General features: G+C 45.4%; 1 protein-coding gene across 1 annotated transcript; it reads left to right on the forward strand.

Annotated features, from left to right (window-relative positions):
- The first annotated feature begins 11,052 nt into the window (after positions 1-11,052).
- SOX2 (SRY-box transcription factor 2) lies at positions 11,053-12,539 on the forward strand. Its single transcript, XM_065876264.1, has one exon. It carries the CDS (start codon positions 11,440-11,442, stop codon positions 12,424-12,426), a length of 987 nt encoding a protein of 328 aa, XP_065732336.1. The 5' UTR covers positions 11,053-11,439; the 3' UTR covers positions 12,427-12,539.
- The last annotated feature ends 210 nt before the right edge of the window (positions 12,540-12,749 follow it).

The following is a 12,749-nucleotide window of genomic DNA, read 5'->3' on the forward strand; positions in this document are numbered from 1 at the left end:
GGGATTCCTTTCCTACCTGAACAGCATTCTGACTCTTCTAATATACTCGAGAGCTGTAGCGGGGTGGGGTGGGGAGGGATGATTTGGAAATTGCAGATTCTGACACGGGCTCATTATAATACAATTTAAAGGGGGCTCTTAGGAACCTCTGTTATTTCGACATGTGGTGGTAAGGGGGCTTTCCTTCCCGCCTCCTTTTTCTTTTTCTTCTTTCTTTCGTTCCTTTTTTTAAAAAATTTGGTAGATAAAGGTTAATCTTGGGCTGAATGATAGAGCTATGATTGACAAGAGAAAAGGTGTTGAGGGCAGGTCGCGCTGTCTTATTTACAGCCCACTGCTTGCTGTAGAGTCTTTGTTAGGACTGGAAAGCTAATTTAGTGCTGATCAAAAGCACCACAGAGTTAAAGGACTGGTAATGACTGCTAATTTCATTTCAGCCTCATGCATCCCCAACTGCTGTAATTAAAGACACGCTATTTAAATACAGGTGAAGGTTTTTTTTTTTCTTCTTTTTTTTTAAGTTAGCGTGGGGGTGGGTGGATTACAATTTTATTTAGATTTCATCTTATACTTGGGCATTATGTAGTCCAACATCAAAAAAATTTTTTTAGAGTCGCTTCTTGCCATTTATACCTGGCTTTGCAGAATAGGCAATGTGAAATGTGTCAATCACATAAAAGTCCCTATTTAAAGAAAGAAAGAAAGAAAGAAAAAAAAAAAAAGGATGCAGAGGAGTAACTGTTTGGGGGCATTTAAATATTTAGGTCTCTTTTTTCCCCCTTCAAATTAATAGAAGGGCCTTCGAAATAGCTAAAGTATTTGAAACTTGGGGCAGGGTGAACAGGCCAAAGGGATCAGTGTCAGCTTTTTAAGTACTTCTAAAAAGATCATGTGAACAGATGGAAAAATATATTTTTAATTAAATAATTTCCCCCACACTGTAGCTGCAGTGTTGGCTCAGAAACCGTGTAATTCCCCCACCGATAGGAGTTTCTTTATGAGAACATCAAAGGATAAAAAGCTCTACATTTTCGTAGTTGGTTAAAATTGATAACCACCGCCCCCCGTACACACACACACATACCCATGCACGCACACACACCCAAAAAAAGAATTTAGCCTTTAATCTCTTTTTATCCACGAAGACTAAAGCTCTGTACTCGACCCCGCGAGCGGCTCTCGCCTTCAGGGGCTAGAACCCGTCTCAGATGTGAAGCGTGGCTGAGCCGCTGCGCAGGTTCGTGGCCAGCGCCCCCTGTTGGACACAGTAGGAGCTGCGCAGCGCCAGTCCTAGAAATCACTAGAACCTTGCTCTGGGGTTAGAGAAAACTCTTTATTACCCTCCGAAAAGCAGATGGGAAGGGGAAACAAGTTCTTATATCCTTGAAAGATAATATAAGTTTAATTCAATAAAATTTTAAAAGGAGATAACGCAATTTTAATTTAATATAAAATAAAGACGAATCTCTTCACCCTCCTCACATCCTGGCAGCCACTTCCTACCCCCGTTTGGATTTGGGACTCTTTTTAAAGATTTAGCGGGGCTAAAACAGGTAGAGAAGCATGATTTTAAAAGAGAGAGAGAAAGTGAGAATTTTCCTCTGTAGCAGTGGAGAACCAAGCAAAAGTTACTTCTCCCGTTTTGTCCACATTTCAGAAAATAAAACGAAAGATGCTGCTGCGTGCTGTTTTGACATTGTCAGCAGCATCTTGAATGCCCTCAGAGGCCCTTTCAAGTATAGTAACAGTAACGGAGTCTCTGAGTAAACGAAATAACCTGCTCCTTTAAAATTTTATTTTCAGAGTGTAATTAAAAGGTCAGTCTCTTCTTTGAATGTTTCATTTCCCCAAAATCAATCTTGATCAAACTTTTCCTTTCCCACCTAGCAGTTAAATTCTAGATGTTCTTTAAGAAACATGTGCCTGACACCTCTCTCTCTCTCTCTCTCTCTCTCTCTCTCTCTCTCTCTCTCTCATTTTCTTAAACTGTAGGGTTCCAGGAAAGGTGTGCCAATGATAAAGAGTATTTTCTTTTTAAATTCAGTATTTTCATTGACCAGGAATTCAAATTATCCTAGGAGAAGAGGAGTATTTTTTACACTTTCAAAAACTACCTGTCTACATGAGAAAGAGCTTTGACTTTTTCTTTGGTCTGAGAGTGAGGGCAAAAGTACACTTTGAATTCTTTCAGAAAGATAAAATGACACATCCTCTGAACTTAAAACAGTGGGAAAATATGGGTTTGTTTAGGTGTTTAAGATCAAACTGAAACAATGTGTGTGCTAAAAAATGAACACAAGTGGTCTCAACAAGGTGTTTGATGATTTGGACCTTGAGGATTGTACGTACAATTTTAACTTTTAGATAAAAACCTCAAGAAGTTTAAGGCTTGTTTGTTTGCTTTTTTTTTTTAAGTTTGCCTATTGAAGGAAACTAGCCTAATTTTCATGACAGAATTACTTCTTAAAATATTTAATACTGTGGCTACTCAAGTTGTTTTTAACGTTGGTCTTAACGTTCATTCTTCCCACCTCCCACAGTCAGCAGATCTGAGATTGTGTTTTCAGGGAAATTGCTGCTCGGTGAGATGAGAGACGCTTTCTCCCTCTGATGCCAGAATCGAATCTCGGCTTATGTTTCTCAATAATGAGTTTGGATACAGTGGCAGGGAGAGAATCGAGGCTTTAAATCAATTTTTACCCGGAATTCTATGGAAGTGACGGGCAAGCGGGATTCCCTGCTAGAGAGGCCCCCTCACCCTTTGCTTCACCAAAAGACTAGTTCCCAGTACAGAAACATTAAGTCCGGGCCAACTTTGGTGCCAACCCCGTTAAGGTGACAAACAGTGCTCTGACAGCCAAGGCCCCAGGCTGCCCGTGGCGTGGGGAGGCCAAAGCCAGCAGAATCTTGGACGTGCCCGGCTAAAGAGGGTACATGCTTGCTGTTCGGAAGTGATGTAGAATTTGCAAAAGCAGGGGCTGAGATTTCACACACGCCCCTTCTGCCCCGCGGGGGTCCCAACCTATAGGGAGAAGTCTAGGGGAGGAACCGCACCTGGCTGAGGGAGGGCAGGCAGTGCGCCCCCAAATTCCCAGGACCCAGGGAGAAAGCGCAACCCCTAGTTTAGGAAAAAGAACTAAACAAGTGGGTGGCCTAGGCCTGGGAATACCACCCACCTCTCCCAGCACAGTGTCATTTCTGTGGTTTCACGCGGCCTCAGCCCCTGCTGGAATCTCACGCCCCACGGCGGCAAGCAGGAAAGCAGCCCTTCCATCTTTGGGGCCTGGGGAGGGGGCAGCGAGTGACTGACTCCTTAGCGGCAGGCAGAGCCGCAACGCTGGCAACCCGCTGCGTTTTCTCCGCAGCAGCAAAGCGCCCTTTAGGGGCGGGGCGGGCATTTTTGGTCTCTTGTCCCAGTGTCCAGGCCAGAGCCCGAGCCTGTTGGCTGGGCGCCCTGCTTTGTAAGTGGTCAATCTTGCCCTATTCTGAGGGCGATCTGGGAGGATGGGCCAGCCTAGCTTTGGGCCCACTGAGTGCTAACTCCTCAGCTCCCTCTCCCCTCCATCCCTCACACCTTTCCTGGTGAACCCGAACCTCATTCTGAAAGCAAGTATATGGGTCTTGGAGTTTGGTAGCTATTTGGGGATGGAGAAAATGATTGGTTATTAAAACCAAGATTATAAGGATGAACCCTCATTTATCATTGTTTGCTCTTTTACTTTGTCTTTAAACTTTGAAGATCCTTTAGTTCACTTGATCCGACCCCGAGACAGACAAGGCGCCAGGGAGAAAGCACAGCCCGGCTTGGGAAGGAGCTGGGGTATAGACAGATACTCATCTCTCCAGCACTCAGCAGGCAGATAAGCACTGCCAGACTGTGGGTCCTAATCCAGGGCCCAGCTGCTATGTGGGTTGCTGAAGGGTGTTGAAACAAGTACAACTTGACACCATTGAGCCCACAGTGCTTGTCAATAATCTGTGAATTAGGTGCAGAGATTGTCACCGTAGATCATAACAGTTTCTGAAGGACTCATTACAGCCTATCGTGTCAATGATCTTCAAATTAAGGGGGGGTGGGGTGAGAGCGAAAAGGAGTGGGGAGAGCCTACAAAAAGGGAAGAAGGGTGGGAGGGGAGATAAAAGTCAGAGCCCCAGCTCCGAAGGAGCCTTTAAAGATTATCAGGCTAACAATCTGAGAATTCCATTGGGATGGGTTTGGAAGCCCAACTGCATCTGAGCCGGGGCTGGAAGGGGGGGCACTAGGGCTTGAGCAGAAGTGGACCCCTGGGAAGGCAGACTTCTCAGACATTTCTTTTGAGAGCAGAAGAGCTTTTGGGAGAGGGCTCCAGATGTCGATGGGAGGCCTTGATGCCAGTCCGCCCAGGATGGGTGTATACTTTCATTTAGAGCACTTTCCAGGGCTAGATGATGCTGCAAATCTTGGAGAAAAAGTGGGTAACAGTTTTGTTTAGAGCTGATGGTGATTGTAGGGTGTTTTTTTTTTAATGGCTTGCTTTCAATGTCTTTTCATGGAAACAGGTGAAAGTCTTTCTTCCTTTTCCTTTGATAGTACTCCTATCCCTCATGTACACGTTAAGCAGAGCTTTCTTCCCCCAACTTGCTTTTTGGGGTGCCAAACACCTCTGCCTTCTGAGGTTGTTGAGTTGTCATTTTTTTGTGACTTTGTATTATGCCTGACAGTACTTCAGGAAAGGGGATTTTGCAGGTAACACAGGAGCAGTATGCACCATGAGATCTCCAGAAGGAAGAAAATTAAATCCCATTGCTCTAGCTTGGAAGGGACCAGGCTAAGGGAAAGATGTTCTCTCTGCTTGGTAGACTGCCAGTACAGTGTGTGTGGAGCCCGGCACACACTGGGGTGTCATTTATGTGTCATTTAATATGGCCTAGGGAAACCTTAAGGAGGGCTTACGTTTGTTTTTCACACAAAAGTTGTGGTCATAACTAAATGAAATAATCACAGTTGGAGAATTTGAAACAATCGTCTTTTTCCTAAAATGAGGGTAACAACCCTGGTCACTGGAAAATTAGGATTCTAAGGAAAACCTGTTCCTTTGGTATGATTAATTGCGCAAGATAGTGTGGTGAATCAGGGAGATTTGTATTTAGACTCCCAAGCAATGATTTAGAAGTGTGAAAAGGCCCATGGGTTTTTTGGCCCATTTGCAGTTCCTGGTAATCTGTTTGCTGGGTTTTTATTTTTGTTTTGCATTTGCTTCTCCTAAATTTTAATATCAAAATCATAGGTTCATTTTTTCAGTGCAAATGAAAACCGCTGGTGGCAGCTCTTTAAATTTTCATTTTGTCTTTTTAAAAAGAGAATTTCTGTTTAAATAATTAGACTATTTAATGGCCACACTGAATTTTTCCCTGGACAATAGCTGCAGTGCAGAGACAGAATCTTATGTTATAATTGCTTGATAATTCAGAAATGGAAATGAAATTGTGAAGTGTGAACCCTCTTTTCCAGAAAATATTTAAGTTGGAATATATGAAGGATGTACATATATAATACTGTAAGCAATATGATTATTATCATATATAACCCTGAAGACATACACAAGTGATTGTGTATAACTTCTGTTTCTGTAATTTGAAAGGGGAAATGTATTTAGTTTTCTAACTATTGAGTTCTTTTAAAAATGTATTTATTTCATCAGTGGGAATTACATGAAAGAGAATGAGTATAAAAAGGAGCTGAATGCAGAGCAAGCCCTGCATTCCTTAGGTTTCAAGAGTCCTTACAGCTCTTGAGTGAAATTATTTGGTGAAATTGGGTCTGGACTGAAATAGCATTTGTTATCCCCTTGTTCATTTGTTATGTGTAATACCACTTCTGGAAATTAAAGGCAAGGTGCTGAAGGGAGAGACAAGAAGAAAAAAATATGATTAAGCAATTTTAAATTGTCAACCTACCATGCATCCATATGCATATCTATGCCTTAATAAATAAAAAGGGATAGAAGTATATGCTAGTTCTTTGTATTAGCTAGAAACATTTATTATTTCTGTTCCTGTCAATAATCCTTCATGCTTCCAAAATCTGACAAGTTTGGCCATAGGAAGAAAATGGAGGAAATGTAGATGAAAGAGTTTCTATCATTTTGAAAATTGCTTTATAAAAATTGAAGTATCCCCTCTAGGATTTCCTGTGAGGGATCCTTCACAGTCTAAAGCAAATGAAGTTTGATAACAGTACAATTCTATTCTAATTTTTTCTCTTACTTTCAATATTCTAACTTTTTCCAGCTTATTTTTTATTGATGGGGGGGAATATATGATGCTCTTTTAAGGAAAAGAAATCCTCTAATACCTTTCTTTACCTTCATTTATCTATGTTTGTTTCATAAATCTTGGAGAATCAAGTGTTGATCATTTTGAAAGTCTTATGGCATAATCCAGTTTGGAGTAACTGAGGTTTTTTGCAGTTTAGAAGGGAGAAGGAAGCATTTTAAAAATTGGCTTATACCCGATTTCCTTACTTTTTAATTCCCAGTTTTCTTTTTTCTTGTGTTTGGGGATAAATGTCAATAAAAGCTCATCTTACCAGATTGTACCAACATTGTCCAAAACATTGAAATCCTCCTTTATTTTTGGCTTTTAAAATCAGGAACTTTCCTTGGGTTGCCATACTTCTCTTTTTAGTTTTATTTGCCTCATACACTACTGGTATGATTTCTTTCATTCCAGTATGATCACTACTATGGTCACTTTCCCTGGAGCTGGTTGGAAGGTTAGGATCTGAAGGAAACATGATTTAAAAAAAGGAGAAAAAAAACCCCTTCATTTGGCCAAATCTAGCTCCTAATATATTTAACAAATTCCAGAATTAGAAATCCTCTCTGTATTTTCTTCTATTTTTCTCTCTTTTTTTCCTTACGTAATGAAATTAAAACTTTTGGAGCCCACAGTTGACATTTTTCAGAAAATTGAGTTATCAAGGCAGTAATTATTTCACGGGGAGATAAAACTCTCATAGCCCTAACTGTCAAATAGGGCCCTTTTCAGATTTTAATTACAAAATAAAATTAGTCTGCTCTTCCTCGGAATGGTTTGTGAGTGGTTAAACAGAGCTTTCCCCCCAATACTGGTGGTCGTCAAACTCTGCTAATTAGCAATGCTGAGAAATTCCAGTTAACAAGGACATTCTCCAAGACTCTGCAGGTTCCCTGCCGTTTGCCTTCATTTCCATAAGAAGATTAAGAGAGGAGGGGAACACACTCAAATGCAGATGCAGAAAAGAAGCGTTTTTTAACAAGCATCATAATAGTAAGATGCTTGGCTAGTTCTCACCTAATTACTGCAAGTTAAACCTCTATTTGCCACTAAGGAGAAAAAATAAGTCTACAGTCCCATGTCTCCACAAAATTGTTAGTTGGCTTCAGCTATAACACTTGAGGAGGGATGAGAGGAGTTTAGGAGGGAAATATCAATGCAAAAGATTTTTAAATAAAACTGAGTTACACTTAATCAGTTAAGGATTTGGAGTTGGGGCCTATAATAAAACAAAATCAAATCAGAATATCCTGGGAGTTAAGGATTTTTGTTTTTAATTTCTAATCTTACTCTGAAAGTGTGTAGCTTTCTGCTGCCCAAGGAAGGGAAATGTTACACTGTTTTAAGATTAAGCACTTTCAATTTTCATAAATTGTGCCAATGGCAACATTTTAAATTCTCAGAGGATGAAGCACCCTCTTCCAAGTCTTATTTTGATTCCCCAGTAGTCAACGGTGTATTGTTATTAGTACTGTAGCCGTCTGTTATAAACCTAAAACAGAGCTGCTTCTGTCATCTATTATGATTGTTATAGTTATTATTATATTTAGGGCCCAGTGATGGTGCTGGATTGAAATAGAGTGGCCGGTGATCTGATTTTTTTTAATGCATATGTTCTAAAAAATCTAATGAGAAAATTGTTTCTGCTATCACCATCTTCTTTAATCTTATTTTCATAGCACATTATTATGCATAAACGCCAGCCACAGTAGTTTATTGCCTTGATAAGTACAGCAGGCTTAATTAAAATAAAGCTGTAAATAAATGCAACCAATGATAACACAATTGTAATGTATTTCCATAGCTTATTTATATGATAAAAGCAATTAACAAAAGACCTAGCCAGCCCCTTTAACCTCTTAAATGCATTATTATAGAGTTCAGGCACAAATGCATGCATCTGAGAATGTATAAAAGCTTTTATATATCATACCAAGGAAAAATGTGTGCCTCTATTACCTTTAAGAGAGAGAGAAGATTAATAACATTTGCTTCTATAACCATCCATTATTAATATTTATTTGAATACGTATACACCACCATTACCCACATCAACCCTTTGTGCTTTTTTTTCTTCAAACTTAATTATCCATAAGCTTTTTTTTAGTTTTCCGAATAATGCTATTAAGCATAGACCAATGCGTACACAATCATAAAGTGAATGCTTGGCCTGCCCTTCATGGCGTCTGGACAATCATAATTCGTTCATATGTTGAATCTCATAATTTGTACCTATTTTCTCCCACGGTTTAACCTCCCACTTATCTCGAGGTTATATGTACCTTTCTAAGTTAAGAAAATTAAATCTGACTCTTGTGATTTGGTTCCATAGCTTATACGATATATTAACTTTTCTTTTGTTTAGATTACGTGTAATTAATTTGCTCTCACTCCCATCCCCCTCATTTTATTTTTCTTTAATTATTTCCAAACACCTTCTTTTAAAGGTGAAAGCAAGAGTCTTGGGAAAAGTGAATTCACCAGTAGGGGGCGCACCAGCCACATCCCTGAAACCAGACGCGCTGAAAAGCCGGTGGCCGCCTTCTCTTCTCCAGACCTTCTCAACCCTTTCTCTTTCCTAATCTCCAGGTCCTTGTTTAGCTTAATATTACACCTCGAATAAACAGAAGACACTGCTTTATTTTGAAGAGTACTATATATTTATGAGTTTTCAGAAGGCTAGTCTCATCCTTCCCGGATTCACAGTAACTAAAACAAAACATAATTTAAGAGCAAAAAAGAGAAACTGCAGGGGCAGGAGAGGTTGATTGGAAATAATAATTTATTAAGAAAAGTCTGCAACTTTTTCACAACTTTTCTGGGTTTCCAGTGAGCATACTTATCTTGAGTTTGACAAAAACAGAAAAGCCTGAGAACGTAGGGATTGGAGAAGTTGGAGGTTATCGGAAGAAGGTTAGTAAGGAACAAAACAATGCACAGTTTTGTAAAGATAATAAATGGAACGTGGCCGACAGATACTATTCAGTACATTTTATTAGGGTGAGTAAGGGTAGATCGGGGAGGAGGAAGGCGGAGAGAGTGTTACAGAAGAAAGAAAATAAGTAACCCTGATGGTTTAAGCCCTTTATAAAAAAAGAAATGGCATCGAGGTTTTGGGTTTTTTTTTTCCTCTCCTCTCCCCGCCCCCCCCCCCCCCCCCCCGCTTTGTAGTCAAGTGCATTTTAGCCACAAAGATCCCAACAAGAGAGTGGAAGGAAACTTAGACGGGGCTTTGTTTGACTCCGTGTAGCGACAACAAGAGAAACAAAACTACCTATTTGTAACGGACGTGCTGCCATTGCTCTGCGCATTGAGCGCCTACCTATTGAAATCTTTACGTCGGGACAATGGGAGAGCGGCTAAAATTACCCTCTTGGGTCCTAGGAGGGCAGGATTCCTGAGCCCCTACTCCCGCCCCCCACCCCATCCTCCTCCAGCCCGGGCCTTGCCGGACTCCCCCCTTCCCCAATCCTGGTCGCCTTCCTCCTGCCGGCCTGGCCTGCACCTGTGCCTGGAGAGCACCACCCCCGCCTCCCAGGCCCGGAGCCCCCTCCGGGGTTAGCCCCAGCCCCAGGCTGTCGGGGCGATGGGCCACCGCGGTAGAAGTAGGTGGGGGAAATGCCAGGGCTGGTTCTGCTTGAGCCCTGGGAACTCTGCGTGGGAGGGAGTTTGTGAGTGCTGCTCAAAAGCCACCTCCAAGCAGTGCCCTAGGATGCCAGGAAGCTGAGATTACCCTCCCCCATAGACAGCACTTGTGAGCGTCCTTCTGTGAATCTTTTTCTTCCCCCAGTCCCCTTTGGAACCCCACACCACTGAGATCCCTCCTTGGGGGAAGCTCAGGAAAATGGGAGAGAAGACGAGCGTCCCCTCTGCACCCGACTGAGTGGAGAACGATGGGTGGGAGATGTGGCTGGGGTGAGAGCCAAGCCGTGGTTTCCGGCCCAGAGGGCTGAGCTGGGCAGGGAAGAGCGTGGATTCGGCAGCTTACCCAGGCCCGGCCCGGCCTCAGCTCTAGAGGCCGCACAGTCCGAGCAGAGTTTATTTTTAAAACAGAGCGAATTATGTGGAAGCAAGGAGGGCTCTGAGGACAGAGCTTTCCGTCTCCTAACTTCTTGTCGGGACAGTGTGAGAAGGGGGTGAGCGAGCGTCTGCTCCCGTGGAGGGAGAGGGGCGAGCGGAAGAGCCAGGTTAGGGAGAAGAGCTAGAGCAGCTGGATTTGGGGGCTGTGTGCGGAGGAGCGGGAGAACAATGACACGCCAACTCCAGCAAGGCCGGTTTCCTGAAATACTAGGAGGACAGTCGCCCTGAGCCACCCTCTTTGCCCTCCCCCACCCCACCTCAGCTTCTCGCGCCCCCTCCTCATTTCAGCAGCCCGCACCAAAGAGTAAATCGAGATTAAGTTTAAAGAAGAAGAAATCGTAGTCTTAGTGCTGTTTACCCACTTCCTTCGAAAAGGCGTGTGGTGTGACCTGTTGCTGCGAGAGAGGATACAAAGGTTTCTCAGTGGCTGGCAGGCTGGCTGTGGGAGCCGCCTCCCCCTCCCTCCTCCCCGCGCCTCCCCCCGCCTCCCCCGCGAGGCCGTCGGCGCGGCAGGCCCCGCCCCCTTTCATGCAAAACCCGGCGGCGAGGCTGGGCTCGAGTGGAGGAGCCGCCGCGCGCTGATTGGTCGCAGGAAACCCATTTATTCCCTGACAGCCCCCGTCACATGGATGGTTGTCTATTAACTTGTTCAAAAAAGTATCAGGAGTTGTCAAGGCAGAGAAGAGAGTGTTTGCAAAAGGGGGAAAGTAGTTTGCTGCCTCTTTAAGACTAGGACTGAGAGAAAGAAGAGGAGAGAGAAAGAAAGGGAGAGAAGTTTGAGCCCCAGGCTTAAGCCTTTCCAAAAAATAATAATAACAATCATCGGCAGCGGCTGGATCGGCCAGAAGAGGAGGGAAGCGCTTTTTTGATCCTGATTCCAGTTTGCCTCTCTTTTCTTCCCCCAAATTATTCTTCGTCTGATTTTCCTCGCGGAGCCCTGAGCTCCCGACACCCCCGCCCGCCTCCCCTCCTCCTCTCCCCCCCGCCCGCGGGCCCCCCAAAGTCCCGGCCGGGCCGAGGGTCGGCGGCCGCCGGCGGGCCGGGCCCGCGCACAGCGCCCGCATGTACAACATGATGGAGACGGAGCTGAAGCCGCCGGGCCCGCAGCAAACTTCGGGGGGCGGCGGCGGCGGCGGCGGCGGCGGCGGCGGCGGCGGCGGCAACAACTCCACCGCGGCGGCGGCGGGCGGCAACCAGAAGAACAGCCCGGACCGCGTCAAGCGGCCCATGAACGCCTTCATGGTGTGGTCCCGCGGGCAGCGGCGCAAGATGGCCCAAGAAAACCCCAAGATGCACAACTCGGAGATCAGCAAGCGCCTGGGCGCCGAGTGGAAACTTTTGTCGGAGACGGAGAAGCGGCCGTTCATCGACGAGGCCAAGCGGCTGCGAGCGCTGCACATGAAGGAACACCCGGATTATAAATACCGGCCCCGGCGGAAAACCAAGACGCTCATGAAGAAGGATAAGTACACGCTGCCGGGAGGGCTGCTCGCCCCGGGCGGCAACAGCATGGCGAGCGGGGTCGGGGTGGGCGCCGGCCTCGGCGCGGGCGTGAACCAGCGCATGGACAGCTACGCGCACATGAACGGCTGGAGCAACGGCAGCTACAGCATGATGCAGGACCAGCTGGGCTACCCGCAGCACCCGGGCCTCAACGCGCACGGCGCCGCTCAGATGCAGCCCATGCACCGCTACGACGTGAGCGCCCTGCAGTACAACTCCATGACCAGCTCGCAGACCTACATGAACGGCTCGCCGACCTACAGCATGTCCTATTCGCAGCAGGGCACCCCTGGCATGGCTCTTGGCTCCATGGGCTCGGTGGTCAAGTCCGAGGCCAGCTCCAGCCCCCCCGTGGTTACCTCTTCTTCCCACTCCAGGGCGCCCTGCCAGGCCGGGGACCTCCGGGACATGATCAGCATGTACCTCCCCGGCGCCGAGGTGCCGGAGCCCGCCGCCCCCAGCAGACTTCACATGTCGCAGCACTACCAGAGCGGCCCGGTGCCCGGCACGGCCATTAACGGCACACTGCCCCTCTCGCACATGTGAGGTCCGGACAGTGAACTGGAGGGGGCGGGTTAGAAATTTTCAAAGAAAAAGAGGGAAATGGAAGGAGAGCAAGAAACACCAAGGAGAAAAACCCGGTACGCTCAAAAAAAAAAAAAAAAGTCATCACCCACAGCAAATGACAGCTGCAAAAGAGAACGCCAGTCTCATCCGCACTCACGCAAAAACTGCAATGCCGGCAAGAAAACTTTTATGAGAGATCCTGGACTTCTTTTGGGGGGACTATTTTTGTACAGAGAAAACCTGGGGTGGGGGGGTGGGGAGGGCGAGGGAATGGACCTTGTATAGATCTGGAGGAAAGAAAA

Source organism: Phocoena phocoena, chromosome 4 (assembly GCF_963924675.1).
Source record: "Phocoena phocoena chromosome 4, mPhoPho1.1, whole genome shotgun sequence".
Classification (NCBI taxonomy): Eukaryota; Metazoa; Chordata; class Mammalia; order Artiodactyla; family Phocoenidae; genus Phocoena; species Phocoena phocoena.